The sequence below is a fragment of the Cavia porcellus genome, unplaced genomic scaffold (assembly GCF_034190915.1).
Source record: "Cavia porcellus strain 051 isolate PalLab524CR breed Dunkin Hartley unplaced genomic scaffold, mCavPor4.1 scaffold_4, whole genome shotgun sequence".
Lineage (NCBI taxonomy): Eukaryota > Metazoa > Chordata > Mammalia > Rodentia > Caviidae > Cavia > Cavia porcellus.
Genome location: NW_026947487.1, coordinates 55,246,990 through 55,264,740, shown reverse-complemented (window position 1 = coordinate 55,264,740; position 17,751 = coordinate 55,246,990). Strand labels below are relative to the sequence as shown.

Genomic DNA, 17,751 nt, shown 5'->3' with positions numbered 1-17,751 from the left:
GGGGTATGAGCCTTGTGGAGCCTCACTGTGGCCTTGACTCAGTACCAGTACACTCACCCCTCGGGGAGGGCTGGGGCACTTTCACGCTTCTGTCAGTCTAAAGTCGGACAGCCAAGCCATGGGGCACCTGCTGGGGAGCTGTGTCCTGCTCACCCTGGGCCTCTGGACCCATGGGCAGGGTCCTGCACTGTCCTGGGGACTCTTGGGGGAGCACAGAAGTCCTGAGAACAAGGCCAGGCACCACTGATGATACTCTGCAGAGGCTGCTCTCTTGACATCAGTGGGCACCTGCCTGCAGAGACCATATCCACACCATGCTGCAGGAGATGCCCAATGGTCTCAGACCAGGACAAGGTCTGCAGGGAGCACCTCCCATGCCCAGCTCTGTGGCCACACCGTCCTGGGCACCTGTAGTGCTGACAGAAGCACAAGGTCCAGACAGACGAAGAAAGAGACTGTTTATTAGCATCGTTACAGGCAGCACAACACACAGAGCCGGGCTCCATGTCCAGCTGCGGGCACAGCAAAGGCGTCAGCAGAGTAAGTCCATCAGTGTACAGTGCACGACAGGCTACCTGATGCCAACAGGAGACCAGAAACCACATCACAAGTCAACGAAAGTAACCCCATTCCAACGCCTAAAAAAGCAGCAGCTCTATGGCAGCGGGTGTAGGCACGTGGAGGTCACACCCGGTTGGACCTGACCATCTTGGCCCAAAGCTGCCCCAAGCTTCCAGATGCCCCAGGGACCACCACGGCGTTCCCGCTTTGCTGGTCTGAACTCCCTGGCATGCCAGCCTTGGGACCAGCCACCCCAGCCCTGTCGGTCCACAGTGTTCAGACCACACATCTGCAAGGCCTAAATTGGAGCAAAGAATAAAGGAACCAACACCAAATTTTAAAACATTGAATGAGTGGAGCCCATGCCAATTCAGAAAAGCACTCTTGCCCTCTGCAGAGTTCTACTTCGGTAAATATTAACGTTTAACCAGTTAGCAAAATATTTAACCCGGTTAGCAAAATTAACACCGTCATTTCAATATTAACTCTTTGTGCATAGTAAATGTTGCCAAGATGAACTTCACATTTGTAAGCAGATTTGAGAACAGTTTGCCAGAAAGTGTGCCTCCCTCCATGCCACGCCACACCTCGCCACGCACGCCTGCCCGCCTGCATGCCCGGGACGCAGAGAGGCCCCGCCTGCAGTGTCTTCGGCATCCCACTGCCCTCTCTAGATGGTCTGGTAGCCGGCGTGACTCCGCTTTCTGCCAATGAGGTAGGCGATGAGCACGATGAGCACGAGCCCCGCTAGGGCGCCGCCCACAGCAATGGGGATCAGCATGTTGTTGCCATCCAGCAGACATTCCTCCGCTGTGGGGAGGGCGGGGGGCACAGTGTTTCACCCATGGCCAGTGGCTAGGCTTCCCAGCTGGGTGAACAAAGGGACCCTCGGGTGGGGATGGGAGGCTGTGTCTGGAACCACTGACAGGGACAGGTATTCTCCACCCAACCAGCTGAGCCCCTCGGCAGGAGAGCACCACAGCCTCAGGGAAGCGGAGGCTGCCCCTGCCCCACCCGGCATCCTGGCTGTTGTGAGTGGAGAGCTACCCAGCATCCTGGCCGTTGAAGAGTGAGTGGAGAGCTATCCCTGCCACCCCTGTCCTCCCTCCCTGGCCAGCCAGCACCTGGCAAGGTCTGCAGTACACTCACCGGAACCAAACCTGTCTCCTTCGACCTTGAAAGCCTGGACCTGAACACTGAAGAGGTTGAGCACGAAGGCGGGTGTGATGTGCAGCCGCTCCTCAGCCGAGCACTTGTAAGAGTTCCCCACAGTGGCCTGCAGGGCTCTCAGGGAGCTGTTTGCCGCGGAGAAGCTGGGCCCTGGGAGACAGGGGAGGGTCTAATCACCTCAGGTCACTGCAGGCAGGGGCCCTGTGATCGTGGCGGATCACAACTTTGTGGGGCTCACCTCTGGCATCAGGGACAGTCATGTTCAACTGGACTTCGTGCAGGAAGAACCGATTGGCACTCGCGTTCTGAAGGAGAAGAGACCTTGAAATGCCTTCACATATGGTGTAGGCACAGTCACCCTGGCAGGTCCTGTTTCTAGCTCTCAAACAAAGTTGTAGGCACCCTACCTACAGGGTACCATGTGGTGGTCAGTTCCTTCCAGCCACTGCAAAAGCTTTTGCTGAATGGCACAGGGAAGTTAAAACTCAAGAAACCCAACTGTTCACAGCTCACTCGCACCTTGTGTGAAGAATGCTGAGGGCAGCACTCACTCTTCCTACTCTGCTGCCCCTACACTGATTCTTTCCAGGGAGTATAGGAGCCCTGTCCATCTTCACCGTGCGTCACCCTGCAGCAGCTTGGGAGCATTGGAAGCAGGAAGGGGTCCTGCCCAGGGCCCACCAAGACATGGCAGGAAGACAGTCTAGTTAAGGTGCCCCAAAGCAGAAGCCCCGGAGCCTCACCAAGCCAAAGCGCAAGACCAGCAGGCTCTCTTCACTCTTCAGCTCCAGGGACACCAAGCTGGTGCCACAGCTCCCTGAGGCAGTGGTTACGTTGGGGTTGATGTTGACCACTCTGGTCACGGTCTAAACAAAGCACATGAATAACATCTCAGCTTTGGGCCCCTCTCCACAGACTGCAGGGTCACTAACATACCTAGGAGAAAACATGTGTCCTACACCAGTATAGACCTCTGCCACCAAAACAGCCTCTAGGAACAACCTTCTTCCTACCGTGTTGTCCTTCCGTGGGTAGGTGATGTTCAGCTGCAGCCCCATGCTGGCCAGCAGGCAGGTCCCATTATGGCCGCTCACATTGTACCTATGTGTGGAGGGGCTCGGAGATGCGGGGCTGGGCGAGGGGCTAGGTGGTGTGGGTGGTGCAAGGGTTGGTGGCGGCAGGTCCTGCTTGCAGCGCGTTTCTGTGGGGACAGTGGAGAGGGTACATGGAGTCAAGTCCCAAGCCCAGCACTTTTCTAATGACCACTTACTTCGGAGACCAAACTCAGAAAGGGGATGCCCACACTGAACCTGTGGGCCTGGCACCTTCTATCCGCCAACCTTGGGCTCAATAGTGGCCAGGCCTGGGTAGCTGGCTACACAGGAACTTAGCGTTCCCTCTGTCTGTCTCTGCCTTTGCAGCAGTTGGCAGGGCATCTCCCAGCCTGTTCCTCCATTCCAGGACAAACCCTCCTCCTGCGGGCTGTAAGGAAAGCTGCAACCAGTCACAATGGACACGGGCCTGCTGTCTCCGAGTCCCCGCCATATGAAATGTGGCAACACATCCTCTCTCCTCACTAGCCAGGCATGTGTTACAGACATCACAGCCACCACAGGGGTCTCTGCTCCTGGCCCAGCTGGGGGTGGGGTAGACCTGAAGGACAAGTAGAGCTGGCTGTTTTGGTTTCTCTCTGGGGCAAGGTGAGAAGACAGGTAAGGGACAGCCACTGATGAAGTAAGGGACATGGGGGCCAACAGAGGAGCTGCTCAGGGACAGGCTCAGGGTTCTGCCCCTTAGACACGGATCCATGCAGGACACATCTCTGGCAGCCTGACCACGGGTAGGACAACTCCACAGTGCTCACCCACAGGCCAGCGCCTGCCTCCATTTTCCCTGTGGCTGATCAAGGAGTCTGGAATAACAGGTTTGGCTTTTCCCTCTGGTCCTACGCTTTCCTACATTTCTGTGGGGCAGAGTCACAGGAGCACGTGGGAAGCCCGGGGAGGTGCCAGGCTGCCTGAGGAAGCAGTGCTCCTCACTCAGAGGCAGAGGAAAGCCCCTCTTGGTGCCCTTCCTATGGCCAGGGTGGGTGTACAGCACTGTGCCCACACTGCCTAGCCTCAGGTTCCAGGGTAGAGCCCAGATCTCAAGGCCCACAGTGCTGGTGGACATCTGGCTTGTCTCCAGGTGGAGCCACAGCTCCAGCTTGAGGTGACTTCCTGACCCCCTTCCTCCTTCCTGACTCAAAGTCCTGCTGCAGAGGGGAGGGAAGGAGAGACTGTGCGTCCTCTCAAATCCTGAGCCCTGAGGGCCGCCCTTCCTGACTGCAGCATGTCCATGAACCCAAGTCCTGCACAAAGATCCTAATGTAAGCCCAGTCAGCTTCCATCCCTTCAACTTGGCCTGGACTACAGGAGACACTAGCTCCTAAGAGATGAAAAACTGCCAAACTGGGCAGAAGTGTGGTTTACAAAGACTCACGCTTATGAGGGAGAAGATGGATAAATCTGAGTCCTGTGGGGTCTGGGGCCCCTGGCTCAACATTACCCAGGGATGCACCAGCCAAAGGACACAGATGCCCCTCTTCAGGGTGGGTGCGGGTGATGGCTTGCAGGGGCTCTGAAAGGAGGTTTCTGTGTTTTCCATCTACATGGCTGACAGGAAGTCAGTCCAGTCTTGGCATGTGGCTTGTTTGAATGATCGTGCACTGCCCAAGTTTTCTTCCATGTGACCATTGGTGGGGAGAGGTAAGAGGAAAAAGGCTTTCTGGCCAGGCCCTCACTATATAGCTGCAAGTGTGTTCAGAGCCTTCTCCCTCCACCTGTCATTCATCAAGTAAAGACGATAAGGCCAAGAGAAGAAAGAGCCATTTAGTGGCCAAAACAATCACTGATTTAGCAGAACTGTATTCATCCAACAGTTGGTTGGAATCCCTGATGGGAACAGACCAGGGACACAACAATACACTGCTCATGCGTGTGCTGGGTCTCTTCCCTAAGGAATCTGGAAACTCAGTTAAAGCAAAAACTACAGAAATGCCTAGGAACCCTAAGAATAAAAAGAAAATGGAGGAAGAAATGATTCAATTTTACCTGCAAACAAGTGTTTTTCAGCAGTTGATGCTGTGGTGCTGTGGGGCCTGAAGGTGGCCCATAACCCTGACAAAGGAGCTACCCCACTGAGTCCTGAGAGCTCTTCTAATACCATCCCACCGCCCAGGCCCAGAGAGCGAGGATACAGCGTTTGCAAGGAGCCCTCCAAGCATCGAGCGGCACCCCAAGCCTGGCTCTGTTGACCCTAAGGATTCTTAGCAAGAGGTCCAGACTGGTAAGACAAGGAGTGACTCTTAAGGGTGTCACTCAATCATGAGATGGCATCCCAAAGCCATAGGCTCCTTCCCTGAGACAACACAAGATGGGAGTGCCCAATCCTCTCCAGCTGATGACCAAGTAGGGGCTGATCCTGACCCTGGGACACCATGGCTGCCACAGATGCTCAGTAGTGGTGCCTATGGATGGACCTGGGTTCTCGGCACTCTTCTATGGTTTGCTAACAGATGGGTCCAGAAGCGCTGAAGAAGCAGCAAGAGTTCCTTCCCCCAGTGTAAGCATCTGAAGATTTAGCACAAAATCAAACTGACCGTCATGAGGGGACAGGCATGCTCTCACATCCACCTCTGAAGCCAGGACATGCTGAGTAGTGGACAGGGAGCAGCTTCAGGCTGCAAGCCCAACTCTGGGCAGCCCCTAGGAAGAGCCTCATTCTCAGACACTGTCCCTCAGAATCTGAGACTTTGTTCTACGTTTAAAAAAAACATGACTGTGTGGAATCTGGAAGGGAAAGGTGCAGCAGCCATCGACTGGGACTGTGAACCTCAATCTGTTTTAAAAAGTTGTTATAAACTTAAAGGACAGGCAGGTCCCTCTCTGCTGTGGCTCCACTTCCAGTTAGAGAAAGTCTCAGAGCTCTCCCCATGCTTGTCCTCGGCCACAGCAGAGCCTCCAGCCTCTGGGAGTTACATGGGTCAGGGATCAGAAAACAGCAGGCCACCAGGTGACATGCCACAATGGTGGTGCCACAGGCTGAAGCCGCATTCTGCAACCACATTCAGGCCCAGGACAAGGCTGACCAGTGCTGTGCTGCAGGTTCTCACCGTGTCTGCTTCCTCTATGCTAGACTAAAAGGCCACCAGAGGCCTCCTGTCCTGTAAGGCTGGCCTGAGCCCAGACACCCTGTCTATGCCAAACCAAGAACGTGGCTGCAGACCTGCCCTGCTCTGCCTGAGGTCCAACACCACTCGACAGCCCACTTGGTGTCTCCTCCTGACCAGGCCACTGCTGAGAGCCTCTCAGCAGTGCTGCTGAGGCCATCGCAGCAGCCTCTTTCTGTGCTGACCTGCGGGAAGGCGCCTGGCCACACACCAAAAGCTGGCATCAAAGACTGAACGCAGGATGCTTTGCTGGAAGGCCTACCTCAAAGGCCACCTCCATTGGACCTCCCACAAGTTCCCACCTCTCCAGATGCACTTGGCTTGAGGGCAGGGCTTCTTCCTGCCCTGGCCCTGCCATTAGCACTCTTGTCATCTTTTCTGTGAAGTGACAGACTATGAACGGATTAGACTGGGGCTGGGTTATGACAGCTGGGCTCTGCTGTTGGTGTGAAAGCAGCTGCCAGAAATGTGACGAGCCTGAGGCTGAGCTCCAGCTGGAGTCACTTCACCAGCACTGATGCTGTGCGATACTCAGGCTCTTCTCTGATGGCAGGGCAGGTCCTCTGCTGGGCGGGACCCATATGGGAGAAAACCTTTCTGGGAGCCCTGCCACCAAGTCACGTAGGTCCTTTAGCAATATTGCAGGGAGCACTAAACAGCAAGCTGGCCAGAGCAGGTCTAAGGCCATGGGCCCTGTGCTGTCCCCAGTGACACAGGTAAGCCCAAGACAACCACACAGCCTCAGCCTTCTGAAAAATGCCATGTTGCATGGGACTGTTGAGACAGGGTCTTGTTCTATAGTATAGGTTGGCCTTGAACTCATGATGACCCCCCTGCCTCGGCCTCCCAAGTGCTGGGATTACAATGTAATCCCAGCCTAATTGCCATTGTTTCTGACTCGATGAAGAGGATTAGGACTTTCCATCACCCTTTCTGAAGTACTAGGGACTGAACCCAGGGCCCTGCATACGGCAGGCAAGAGTCACTCTGCTACGTCCCAGCTCCAAACCCCTCTGAGAAAGGCTTTTAATTATTTTTGCCCAGGCCATCCTGAAACTTCCGATCCTCCTGTTTTAACTTCCTGAGTAGCTAAAATTACAAGTGATACCACACGCCTAACACAAACACACTTTACTATTTTTTCCCCTTTCATCTGTTTTTTCTTGAAATTATCAATTAGAAAATTCTTGCCAGAAAAAAAAAAATTAAAAGTCAGGGATATAAGCTTATAGCACCCCTGGGTTCAGTTCCCAGCACTACAAAGAAAAAAATTTGCTACTCTCTGCCAGGTACTGAGACAAAAACTTTCCACACAACCATCTTCAAAGCCAGACTACTGTACTTACTTGATAAGTCAAGAAAGCAACAGCTTGGCCAGCTTGCCAGTATCAGGCTAAGGAGGCAGCCTGAACCCTGCCCATTTGATCCAGATCTCAGCGGCTGGCACTGGGGAGAGGCCAGGGCCAAGACTTCCTCAGGAAGGCCGGTCTTTTGTCTCTGTGCTGGCCTGTCTGACCTGCAGAGGGTAAGCCAGCTGGGAGCCTAGTCTCACATGACCAGGACAGTCAGCACAGGAACAGTGTTCTCTATGCTGCTGCTCTGATCCCTTTCTTAAAAACTCTGTGCACACTGTGGCATAGGCACCCTGAGCTGGCTGATGATGTTCATGGCACTACCCCACCTGCCTTTTCTCAGAAGCTCTGCTTCTGCCCCACTTCTGCCCACTCCATGCTCAAGTCCTACTTCCTTCCTAGGTCTGAGGGTGAGCGTCTTGTCTGGGCCTGGCTTGCTCTAGCTGGTCATGCCCACCCTCACCTTCCAATGCCAGACTTTTGCTGGCTGTGAACCCCTCCTGCGCAGTATGCCAGGTGCTGACACACAAGCCAGGCCCCGTGGTCGCAGCAGTGCGGCAGCGTCTCACCTCCCTTGCTGAAAGTGCTGTTGGACAGGTAGGCCTGGATGGTGGTATCGTAGAGTGTGACAGTCACATTCTTCATGTGCACCTGGGTAGCGCTGACACAGTGGTATTTTTTGTCTATGTCTGCCAGAATGTCTGTCATGGATTCCTCAGTCTTGATTTCTGCAACAAAACACCACCAACAGAAAAACAAAAACACCACACATACAAGTGAACTTACAGTACTTGGGTCCCAGTGATTGCGACCATCCTTCAACCCTGTTTCCTCCTGCCCATGTGCAGGCCCGGCTCTCACCCTTGAAGCTTGCGTTGGGGAAGAGCTGCGTATCTGACAAGTTATACACAAAGCGCAGGAGCTCTACACGGTAGCGGGTGGTGTTCCGTGTGAAATGGAGGGTCAGCAAATGTCCATCTCCAAAGGCGATGGCCAGCTTGGAGGCATTGCCTCCTCCACATGAGCTGCTGTTCAGTACTTTTGCGGAATGAGGCAGGTCAAAGGTCGTATTCTAGGACACACAATTCAAGAACCCCCTTGAGGAGCAGAAATGCTACAGGAAGACCTGCTACCTTCTATAAGGCTACAAAAATTTCAGCTCTATCTCAGGTATAGTCTTGTTTTGGAGGATTACTGGGAATTGAATTCACAGCGTTGTGCTTGCTGGGCAGGTGCTTATGCTGCTGAGCTATATATCCTTGGTCCTTCAGATACAATGTTAAGGTACCACTCCTTAGTAAGATTTTATTTGATACAGTATTCAAATTTGTGCAGTGCAGATTAACTCAATATATGTACAAAACGTGATGATCAAATCAGGAAAGCACACTTCCCTATCATCAAATGTTTATCCTTTTTGGGCACAGGCACCCTCCTGACCCCGTCCTCTGGTCATTCTTAAGTACACATTAAACTGCATACACATTTTGAATGTAACGAACAAAACCCATGAACAAGGTCAGTATGCAGTGTGCATAGTTAAGGTAACACCAATAGGTGATTAAGGACCAAATACAACACCTACCTGCTACCAGTTTGTATAAATCTAGGAGATAAAAACCCTTAAGTTATCTAAAACTTTTAACAGAATCATGAGTATCTTAATCCAAGCAGCACAGCGTAAGCCACCACCAATGTTCACTTCCTGGAATATAACAACTGATCTAAAGTGCAACAGATCAAAACACAGCGTAAGCCACCACCAATGTTCATTTCCTGGAATATAACTACTGATATAAAGTACAACAGATCAAAACATGGAGCTGTTCACTAGGCACAAAGAAAAAATGTGCAACAGCCTATGATAAAAAATGGTCTTGAAGGAAACTGCAAGCCAGTGCAAGGTGAAACAGTGCAAGGCCCAGCACAAGGCAGTCTGTATGCTGTGACCACAGCAAGGGCACAGTAACAGCAGGGGCTCTTGATGACCCTGGGTGATGAGCGGCTCGCTACCCTGGGATGGGTTTTCAAAGGTACCTCAAACTTTCACCCCCACACCCCCTACACACACACTACGCACATAGGCACACTCTCACCGGTGTCACCTACCTTAGAACCATGCTCAGTCTCGTAGCTGGTCAAGAAAGTGGCAGAGAAGTTGGCCATGATACAAACTGTCCCATTGCTGTCTACAACCTCAAATACTGCCGAGGCGCCATATGTGAGGCCTGCTAATTCCAGGAAAGACAAAGAGAATCAAATACCTGGCATTTTTGTTTTCTGCAGCTGTAGCAGTAATGGCTCTGTCAGACCATCTATCAAGCACTGTATGCTGAACGATGAGTGGTACAGGACAGCTGGTGCCTCTGGTCCTCTGTCCCTCCAGGGACACATCCAAATCCATTCTCTGGTTCGCCAACCTGGTCCACAGCTATTTAGTATTTTACTCCTGAATGCTCATGGGGTGGGGTTATTCATCAATGTCCACCTCACCCCAAGTGTATGCTATTCCTATCCCTCACTGTCTGCCTGTTAAGTATGGTAGCACCCCTTGTAACTCAATGCAGATAGTGTACTGACCGTGTGAGAACCCCACGGGGGCAGAGCATCTTGCCATGTGGTGCTAAACTGACACCTGAGAGTCTGATGGGCTCTTATGTCTTAGAGCCCAGCAAGTAGTGTGGCAAGGACAACCACGGACTGTTAAGCATTTCACCCAATTTCAAGACAGTCCCAGAGCACAGTGGCTCAAGCTACCCTGCCTGCAGCTGAGGGCTGAGGCACACCTTCCACTTGTCCAGGTGGGACTGTCCTTCCCAGGGGATCAAGGCAGAGGGAAGTGCCAAGGCTCTTTAGGGTTGGGTCTTGCTCAAAATTCCCTAAGGGCCAGGGATTTAGCTCAGTGGCATAAGTGTTTGCCTGGCAAGCACGAGGTTGTGAGTTTGAGCCCCAGTACCAAAAAGAAAAAAAAAATATATCTTGCCTCCTCCATCAAGATGCCTAGCAGCAAATGTAATCTTGTCACCACAGTAGGAAACCAGCACTTTGCCAAATCACAATTCATTTACAAAGATGGGCACATCTAGTTCTAAAGCCAAACACTACTGGCCAACACTATGAACTGTCTGCAAAAGCTATGTCATCATCACTCGCTCCCATCACTCTCCAGCCGCGTGTACTTCCTGCAAGTAGTTACACATGTGCAACCTGGACTGTCACTCCCACTGTAAATGTGACTCGGGACAGCCTCTTCAGAGAAAGGCTATCCAACTTTTCACTTAAAACACAATCCCTGGGAAAGACAAGTGGATTCCAAAAAACCAAATATACTTTACACCCGGGACATATACAAAATAAAACTGTAACAGAAACTAGTATTCCATCGTGTATTGGGTATGGTGGTGCACACCTGTAGTCCCTGCACTCAAGAGGCTGAGGCAGGGGACTGCCACGAGCTCAAGGCCAGCCTGGGAAACATAGGGAGTTCAAGGCAGGTTGAATTACATATTGAGACACTGTATCAAAAAAAAAAAAAAAAAAAAGAGTGAAAACTCATATTCCAATGCAGAGTCAAGTGTATAATCAAATACTTCATATCTTCCCTTACACTTCTAGGAAAGAAATACCAAAAATCTATGTTCACAAAGAAAAGCACACACTTGGAATTCTAGTCATTTTAGGAAGCTGAAGCAGGAGAATTCAAAAACAAAGGTTTCCTTGGAACACTTAGCAAGACCCTGACTCCAAAACAAGAAAACTTTTATGGTGCATTTTATACCATGAAGTTTGTAATCTGCTACAGACTCAAATTTGGTAAAGATAACCCTTTTTCTTATCACTATAAATTAAAGATAATATTATAAAAACATTCTTAAATTTAAAAAGGACACCTGTTACTTGTTTTGCTTTGCTTAATCCACACCATGATACACAGTTAACGCTACACTAAAAGCTTTTCCAATCACTATTACACTCGACAAACTTAAGAGGAGAGTCTACAATCTATTTGCAACACAGGGAAGGATTTTAAAAACAACATTCCCACCTGTATCTGTGAGGAGGGGCCAGAGGTGAGGGGCAGAAGGCACAGGCAGGAGCAGAAACAGGGACAGACTGGACACATGATATGTCCATGTTCATGACACTGCCAGCGTCCCTGGCCTGAGAAGTCCTCCATGAAGGGGCTAAAGGGGTCCGAAATCCTGACACCCATGGCCAGTTATGAAGAAGTTCTCTGAAGATTTCCTAAATCATTCCAGAAAGGTCTTCTGGCCTGGCCTACAGCTCAGAGACACAGCCCCAGATACCTGGTACCACACAACAAAAAGAAACAACTGTGTGTTCGCCCCAAACACTTCACCACCTAACACAACACACTAGTAACTCCTTAATCACAGATTTTATTTTCACTCAGCAGATATTTGAAGATATGAGCTTTCAAAGTAAAACAAAATATGACTAAATTTAAAAACAAGCCTTAATAGTATTAAGTATCCATATTTATTCTAAAGAGCCCCAGAAATTCTGAATTGATAAAACCCAATTTGGATCAAAAGAAAAATTTTAATGAGTATGAGAAGCAGAATTTTAAAAGCAGCACACTCATGCCAGTGCTCAGAAGTCTTTTAAAGACTTAACAGGGGGCTGGGGATTTAGCTCAGCGGCATAAGCACCTGCCTTGCAAGCAGGCGGTCGTGAGTTCGATCCCCGGTACCGATAAAAATGAAAAAGACAAAAAAAAAAAGACTTAACAGTGGCAACTGATTTGAAGAAAACAAATAACAAAACCACCTTTTCCAATCACGTTAAGGTGACAGGTGTCAGAGCCAGTCCCAGGCAGTTGCCTGGACTCTTTCTGCCCAGAAGCCTGCGCATCTCTCCCAGGGTCATGCAGAAGGGCAACCTCAGCTGGCTCACACACTGTAGAAATTTCTGCAGTTGTGGGCAGCACATATGGGCCTGAGACAGAGACCTCAGGTCTCAGTGGCTCTTACTAGGTGTGCAACATTGGGCTAGGTATGACCACCCAACCCCCAACTTCTGAGGCTGTGAACAGGGAACACAGGTGCTGACACCTGGAGGCTGTGAGAACACCTCCCAGCCAGTGCCACTGAATCCCTGGTACTGGCACTAGTTTTCACACTAACTGTAATACGTGGTTTCCTGTCAAGTTCATCATTTAATCATCAGTTTCTAACACAAAGTATCAACAAGATAGTATATTATTAGCCTGGTGAGGTGGTGCATGCTGTAACCCCAGCAGTGGCAACTTGGAGGCCAGACTCAACTACAGTGAGACTCTGTCTCAAAACCCAAAGGAGGCCCAGGAGGTTCAGCAATACAGCACTTGCCTGGCAAACACAAAGTCCTGAGTTGGATTCCTGGCACCAAAAACAAAACAAAACGAACAAAATGAGTGTTACTGAAGAAGCACTTATTTGTTTTGGGGGGAATGTCTCTTGCTATATTGCCCAGGCTGATCTCAAACTCATGGAGTCAAGGAATCTTCCTGCCTCGGTCTCCTGAGTGCTGGGACAATAGGTGTGTGCCAGCACCCTGCTTAGCAAGCACATGAACTACATTTACACTGTGGCAGGTACTGCTCAAAGTGCTTTGCACTGATTTTCACAACAGCCCCGACAGGCAGTCACTACTGATTCCCCTTCACGGAGGTGGAAACTAGGGCAAAGCAACCCAAGTTGCTCAAGGTCACAATGCAAGTGAGCAAGCAGTACAAGTCTTCTGCTTTTCTGGCTGCTGACCACAGTGCAAATGCTACATCTGACCACACTGCCCCCGTCTCCAGCTGCTGAGAGAACAGGATTCAAATTACAAAACACTAGCTTTTGAAATAAGAGAGACTGCTATCTGAGGAAGTCAGTAAATTTAATTTTCATTAAAAAAATTCACACCCACTTTATCCTGTTCAGTATTTTTCTTCTTAAACAGTGACACATCATCTATGACAATTAAAAAAACAAATCTGCTGATCACAGTGGCACACACCTATGATCTTGCACTCTGAAGTTTGAGGCAGGAGGATCACAAGCTTAAGCACATTTAACAAGATCCTGTCTGAAAACAAAAAACGAAATAAAAAGCCAGCAGTGGTAGCACACGCCTGTAACCCGAGCACTCAGGAGGCTGAGGGAAGATGACTGCTGAGAATTTGAGGCCAGTTTGGGCTACATGGTGAGTTCAAAGGTCTACCTGCACTACGCAGCAAAACCCTGCCTCCTCTGCACCCCCCCCACACACACACAAAAGGAGCTGGGGATGCAGTTCAGTGACAAGGCCCTTGGGTTCATCTCAGTTTCAAAAAACAAAACAAACCCCCCAAAGATCCACCTGAGACAATGAATCTAGAGGCAGGGCACAACTACATAAACTTTTAAAATGCTATTTTTTCCCTCTGTCTGGTTAAGCCGCACTGCTGTAAAATGAATTCGAGTTCTGAGCGTGTACTTTGTGTCAGGGGCAGGGGCGGGTTGGGCTGAACTGAAGCAGGGAAGAGACAGACACTTTACAAACAGCAGATAACCTGGGTGCCGCAGTGTGTGCAGCTTTAGTCTCAGCAAGTAACACAGGGCTGGGTCTGACCTAATATAAATTCAAACTCAAGATCACAAAAACATTTTGATCTAAAACCTCGTGAAAATTTAGTCCTACACCGGAATAACCAATGAACTCTCCAAATCAAGAGCAGCATTAATTAGAATAGAACTTTTCAAACTTCCCAAGCAGCTAGCTTTCCTCTGGAAAAAGGAAGGAGATCCAGGTAACATTAATGTTTAAAGAGTCACATTATTCGATCACAGTCACTGTATGTACTCAAGTTTCAGTTCATACTTCTCTGTGCTTTGATGAAATAGTCCAACATGGCAGCTTATTAATGTGAAGTGAGCTAGTAATTTGAAAGTCAGAAATGTTTTTGAAAAGATTAAAGTTATCAAAATAAACTTCTTGGACAGATCTAAGTCCAACCTCTAGGTCGGATGTGGTGATACAGACCTGCAATCCCAGCACTCGGCAGGCTGAAGCAGGAGAATTCCCCAAGAGTTCGAGTCAGGATGGGCTACATAGTGAGCTCAAGGTCAGCCTGCACTACAAACCAAGACCCTGCCTCAAAAGAACTCAATAAAATAAACACAAAAAGCCTTTCACTAAGTTTTTAGTATTAACGAAACCTAAAACTTGCTACACATCACTCCAAGATGTCACACTAGCAGTGAATTAGATATCACTGTTTTAAAAAAGAGCGTTGAAAACCAGAAACCAAGTACGAACATTCATTTTAAGGCCATGAGCTCTTCTAACAGTGAGACAGAACCTGTGTCACCAACCGCTCCCAGGCCCGCTCGCCCCTTGGAGGGGGGTGGGGAAGTGGCAGGTGGCGACGAGCTTCGCGCTCAGCACGGCCAGGCCCGTATTTCCGTGACAGGCCACGGGAAGTTACGGCGGCAGGGGCGCCCGGCGGGGCTGGGAACTCCAGGCAGACCCGCACAGGGACGCGCGTCCGCGCCGCCTGACTCAGCCTCTTTCGGACGCCTTGCGTCCGAGCTCTGGACCGGGTCCGCCGCAGGCCCAGGCGGGGCGGGCGCAGAGAGCGTCCTGGCCCAAAGTGGAGCGGTAGGAAGGGGAGCCCAGGCCTGCACGGTCTCCCGCGAGCGCCGTTCCCCGACGCGGCCCTAGGCCCAGACCCGCGCCCTCGACCCCGATCCTCACCGAACAGCAGCAGCAGCAGCAGCGGCCGCCGGACGCCGCGGGAAATTGCCATAGCGCGAGGCGCCGAGGCCGGTAAGCAGGGACGACGGAGGCGCGAGCCTGGAGCGGCGGGCAGCACGGCTAAGAGCGGCGTCCAAAGACGCGACAGGACCAGCTGCTAAGGGGCCGGCACCGACAAGACCCCGCGGCCGGTAGCGCCCGTCACGTGAGCCACCGCGCCCGCATCACGTGACCACAGGTCTCGCGATAGGCCGCGCTTCGGCCTTGGGGCGACCCCCGACGCCCCATTCCCGTTGCACGTGACGCCACAGGTGATCCTGCGCGGCACGTGATCCAGCCTGTCACGTGGTCTGGACGCCACGTGATCGGACCTTTCCCTGCGGGTCCAAAAGCTTCCGGGCCCGGAGCGGTGAAAGGGAAAGTGGGTCACGTCTCCAGGAAAGGGAAGAGGAAGCATCGCGGCAGGGAAAGTGATGGCGGGGACACGCGCCGCTACCGCCGTCTGCTCCGGCGACTGTTCGGCACCAGGACCCAACGGCCCAGTCCATGGGCTGGCTACAGGCGGGCGTCTACATCCTGGCCCAGTTCCAAGGCAGGCCCCGCGTCCGGCCCGCGGTCGGCTCCGGGTCCTCGGAGCTCCGCAGAGGGAGGCAGGCGCGGGCTGCGGAGCACAGGACACGCGTGCGCACAGAGAGCTTTGTGAGGGGGATGCCACTGTATGTCAGCTCCCCAGAGCGCATGGTGGTGGTGGTGGGGCGCTGGACATGAAGTCCGACAAGTGTGACTTCCCATAGGGCAGCAGTGCTGTGGCAATGCTCGTCGTGGTGGGTTGAGCCCCCGTGATGCTGGGATGGACTATCTGAGCGGAAGTCGGAGAGTTTCACGAACTCAGGACGGAAACGTCTTCCTTTTTTGTTGGGTTAATACTGAAAACCTCCAGGGTCTAACTTGAGGCCTCCTCTGGACCAGTGGCTCTCAGTAAAGCACTCTCGGCCCGGGATTTAGCTCAGTGGTCTAAGCACCTGCCTGGCAAGCACAAGGTTGTGAGTTTGATCCCCCGTACAAAAAAAAAAAAAAAAAAAAAAAAGCACACTCTTATGGAACTTGAGATTGTTGTTTTGCTATTTAATATAATGTTGAGAACATTAGTTTTGTTTTGTTTTGAGACAAGGGTTTCACCGCATAGTTTAGGCTGCCCTGCTTTGAACTCACTGTGTAGCCCACGATTGTCTTGAACTCTCACAGTGACCCTTCTGCCTCATCTCCCGAGTACTGGGACCACACTTGGCTTGAGAACATGTTTTATATGTATGTCTTGTGCACATCTCTTGACAGTTTTTCTTTGATTGATTCCTTGAAGAGTTACTTCTGAATCTGAGGTAGGACCTGCAGGTGTCTCTCACAGGCTCTCTGGAGCTGTTCCTGGGATGCTCACCTAGCAGTATCCTGCATGTTAGGTGCCATTATTTAGCCCTGAAGATGGGCAGATGCTGCTGCTGTTGGTGCTGCTGCTGCTGCTGCTGCGACAGGTGTGACTGCGCCTTGAATACTGCCCGTTCTCTCACCACAGCCTTGGATTTCCTTGAGGGACTTACACTCAGTGGTATTTTTTTTAAAGAGGATTATGAAAAAGGAACCCTCAGAGACTAAGAAGAACCAAAACTTTCACCTTCTTCGAAAGCAGAGTAAAACAGTTTGAAGGCACTGGCAGCAGGACAAGTTATATAATCCCACATGCTTTTCCATTTTTGCACTCAGCCACGTGCTGAGGACCCAGCCCCGGGAGGGTGTTTGTGAGGCCTGGGTCTGTTTCAGTGTGAAATGCTCTCAACTGAGCCCATTCCTGCAGGAGACAGCGACTGGGAACTGCAGGCCACCTGAAGCCACTTCTGCTTTGGAGCTCGTGATTTTAGTAAGGATGGGAGGGGTCAAGAAGGCTCTGGCTGCTGCTGTGGAACCAAGTCTTGCTGAAGGCAGGACTGGTGCCCTGAGTGTCTGGAGGGGGTACCAGGAACCCCCAACTCCAGCAGGAAGTGTGTGGCCTCAGGATTGGTGGTGAAGGCTTTCTATGGTTTTTTTGTCTGCTTCTGTTTGACCACAGAAGGAACCTTCAAGTCTGAAATAGAAGCAGTCAAAACCAGAGTGACTGAAGTCGTCTTGTATGTTCTGTTATCCAGGCAGAGCAAGGCTGGGCTGTTCTGTTATCCAGGCTGGGCAAGACACCTTCATTTTTCTTCCTTTTAACTTTAAAAATCAACTTCATAGCAAGGTGCGGTGGCACATGCCTGTAATTCCAGTGCTCGGGAGGCTGAGGCCAGAGGATCACCATAATTTGGAGGCCAACCTGGGCTACATGACCGAGTTCAAGGACTATCTCCACTATACAGTGAGACCATTTCCAAGAAACCAAAAAACAAACCACCAAAAACACATCATGAAGGTTTGGGTGGTTTTTGACAGTGTTGTATGGCTATAAACCAACTACCCACCTATGCTGTGCAGGTGCTCTGCTGTCAGTGACCTCTGCACAGGGTGAACACTCACAGTGTCACTGTGGGGTATGTTAGGTGAAGGTAGAGAGATTTGAGCTGCAGGACAGGTTTACTTTGAACCTACCCAAGAGACATGGCTGAGACACAGAGACCAGACCAATGTTCTCTGCAGGCAATAGGGTGATCTGTAGGGTCATGGGGAGGCGGAGTCCAGGGAGGGCTGTGGCTCCCCACAAAGAGC

At 51.1% G+C, this 17,751-nt stretch overlaps 1 protein-coding gene across 2 annotated transcripts; it reads right to left on the bottom strand.

Annotated features, from left to right (window-relative positions):
* Positions 1–441: 441 nt before the first annotated feature.
* Lamp1 (lysosomal associated membrane protein 1) lies at positions 442–15,250 on the bottom strand. 2 transcript variants are annotated; one of them, XM_005007130.4, is made up of 9 exons: positions 15,019–15,250; positions 9,403–9,524; positions 8,155–8,365; positions 7,863–8,021; positions 2,745–2,932; positions 2,475–2,597; positions 1,970–2,036; positions 1,711–1,881; positions 442–1,371 (listed from the first exon to the last, which is right to left on the bottom strand). In XM_005007130.4, exons 1-9 carry the CDS (start codon positions 15,068–15,070, stop codon positions 1,232–1,234), a joined length of 1,233 nt encoding a protein of 410 aa, XP_005007187.1. In that variant the 5' UTR covers positions 15,071–15,250; the 3' UTR covers positions 442–1,231. The 2 variants fall into 2 exon arrangements, with proteins under 2 accessions (XP_005007187.1, XP_003477548.1); XM_003477500.5 differs by having other exon boundaries at positions 9,403–9,521.
* Between the last annotated feature and the right edge of the window lie 2,501 nt (positions 15,251–17,751).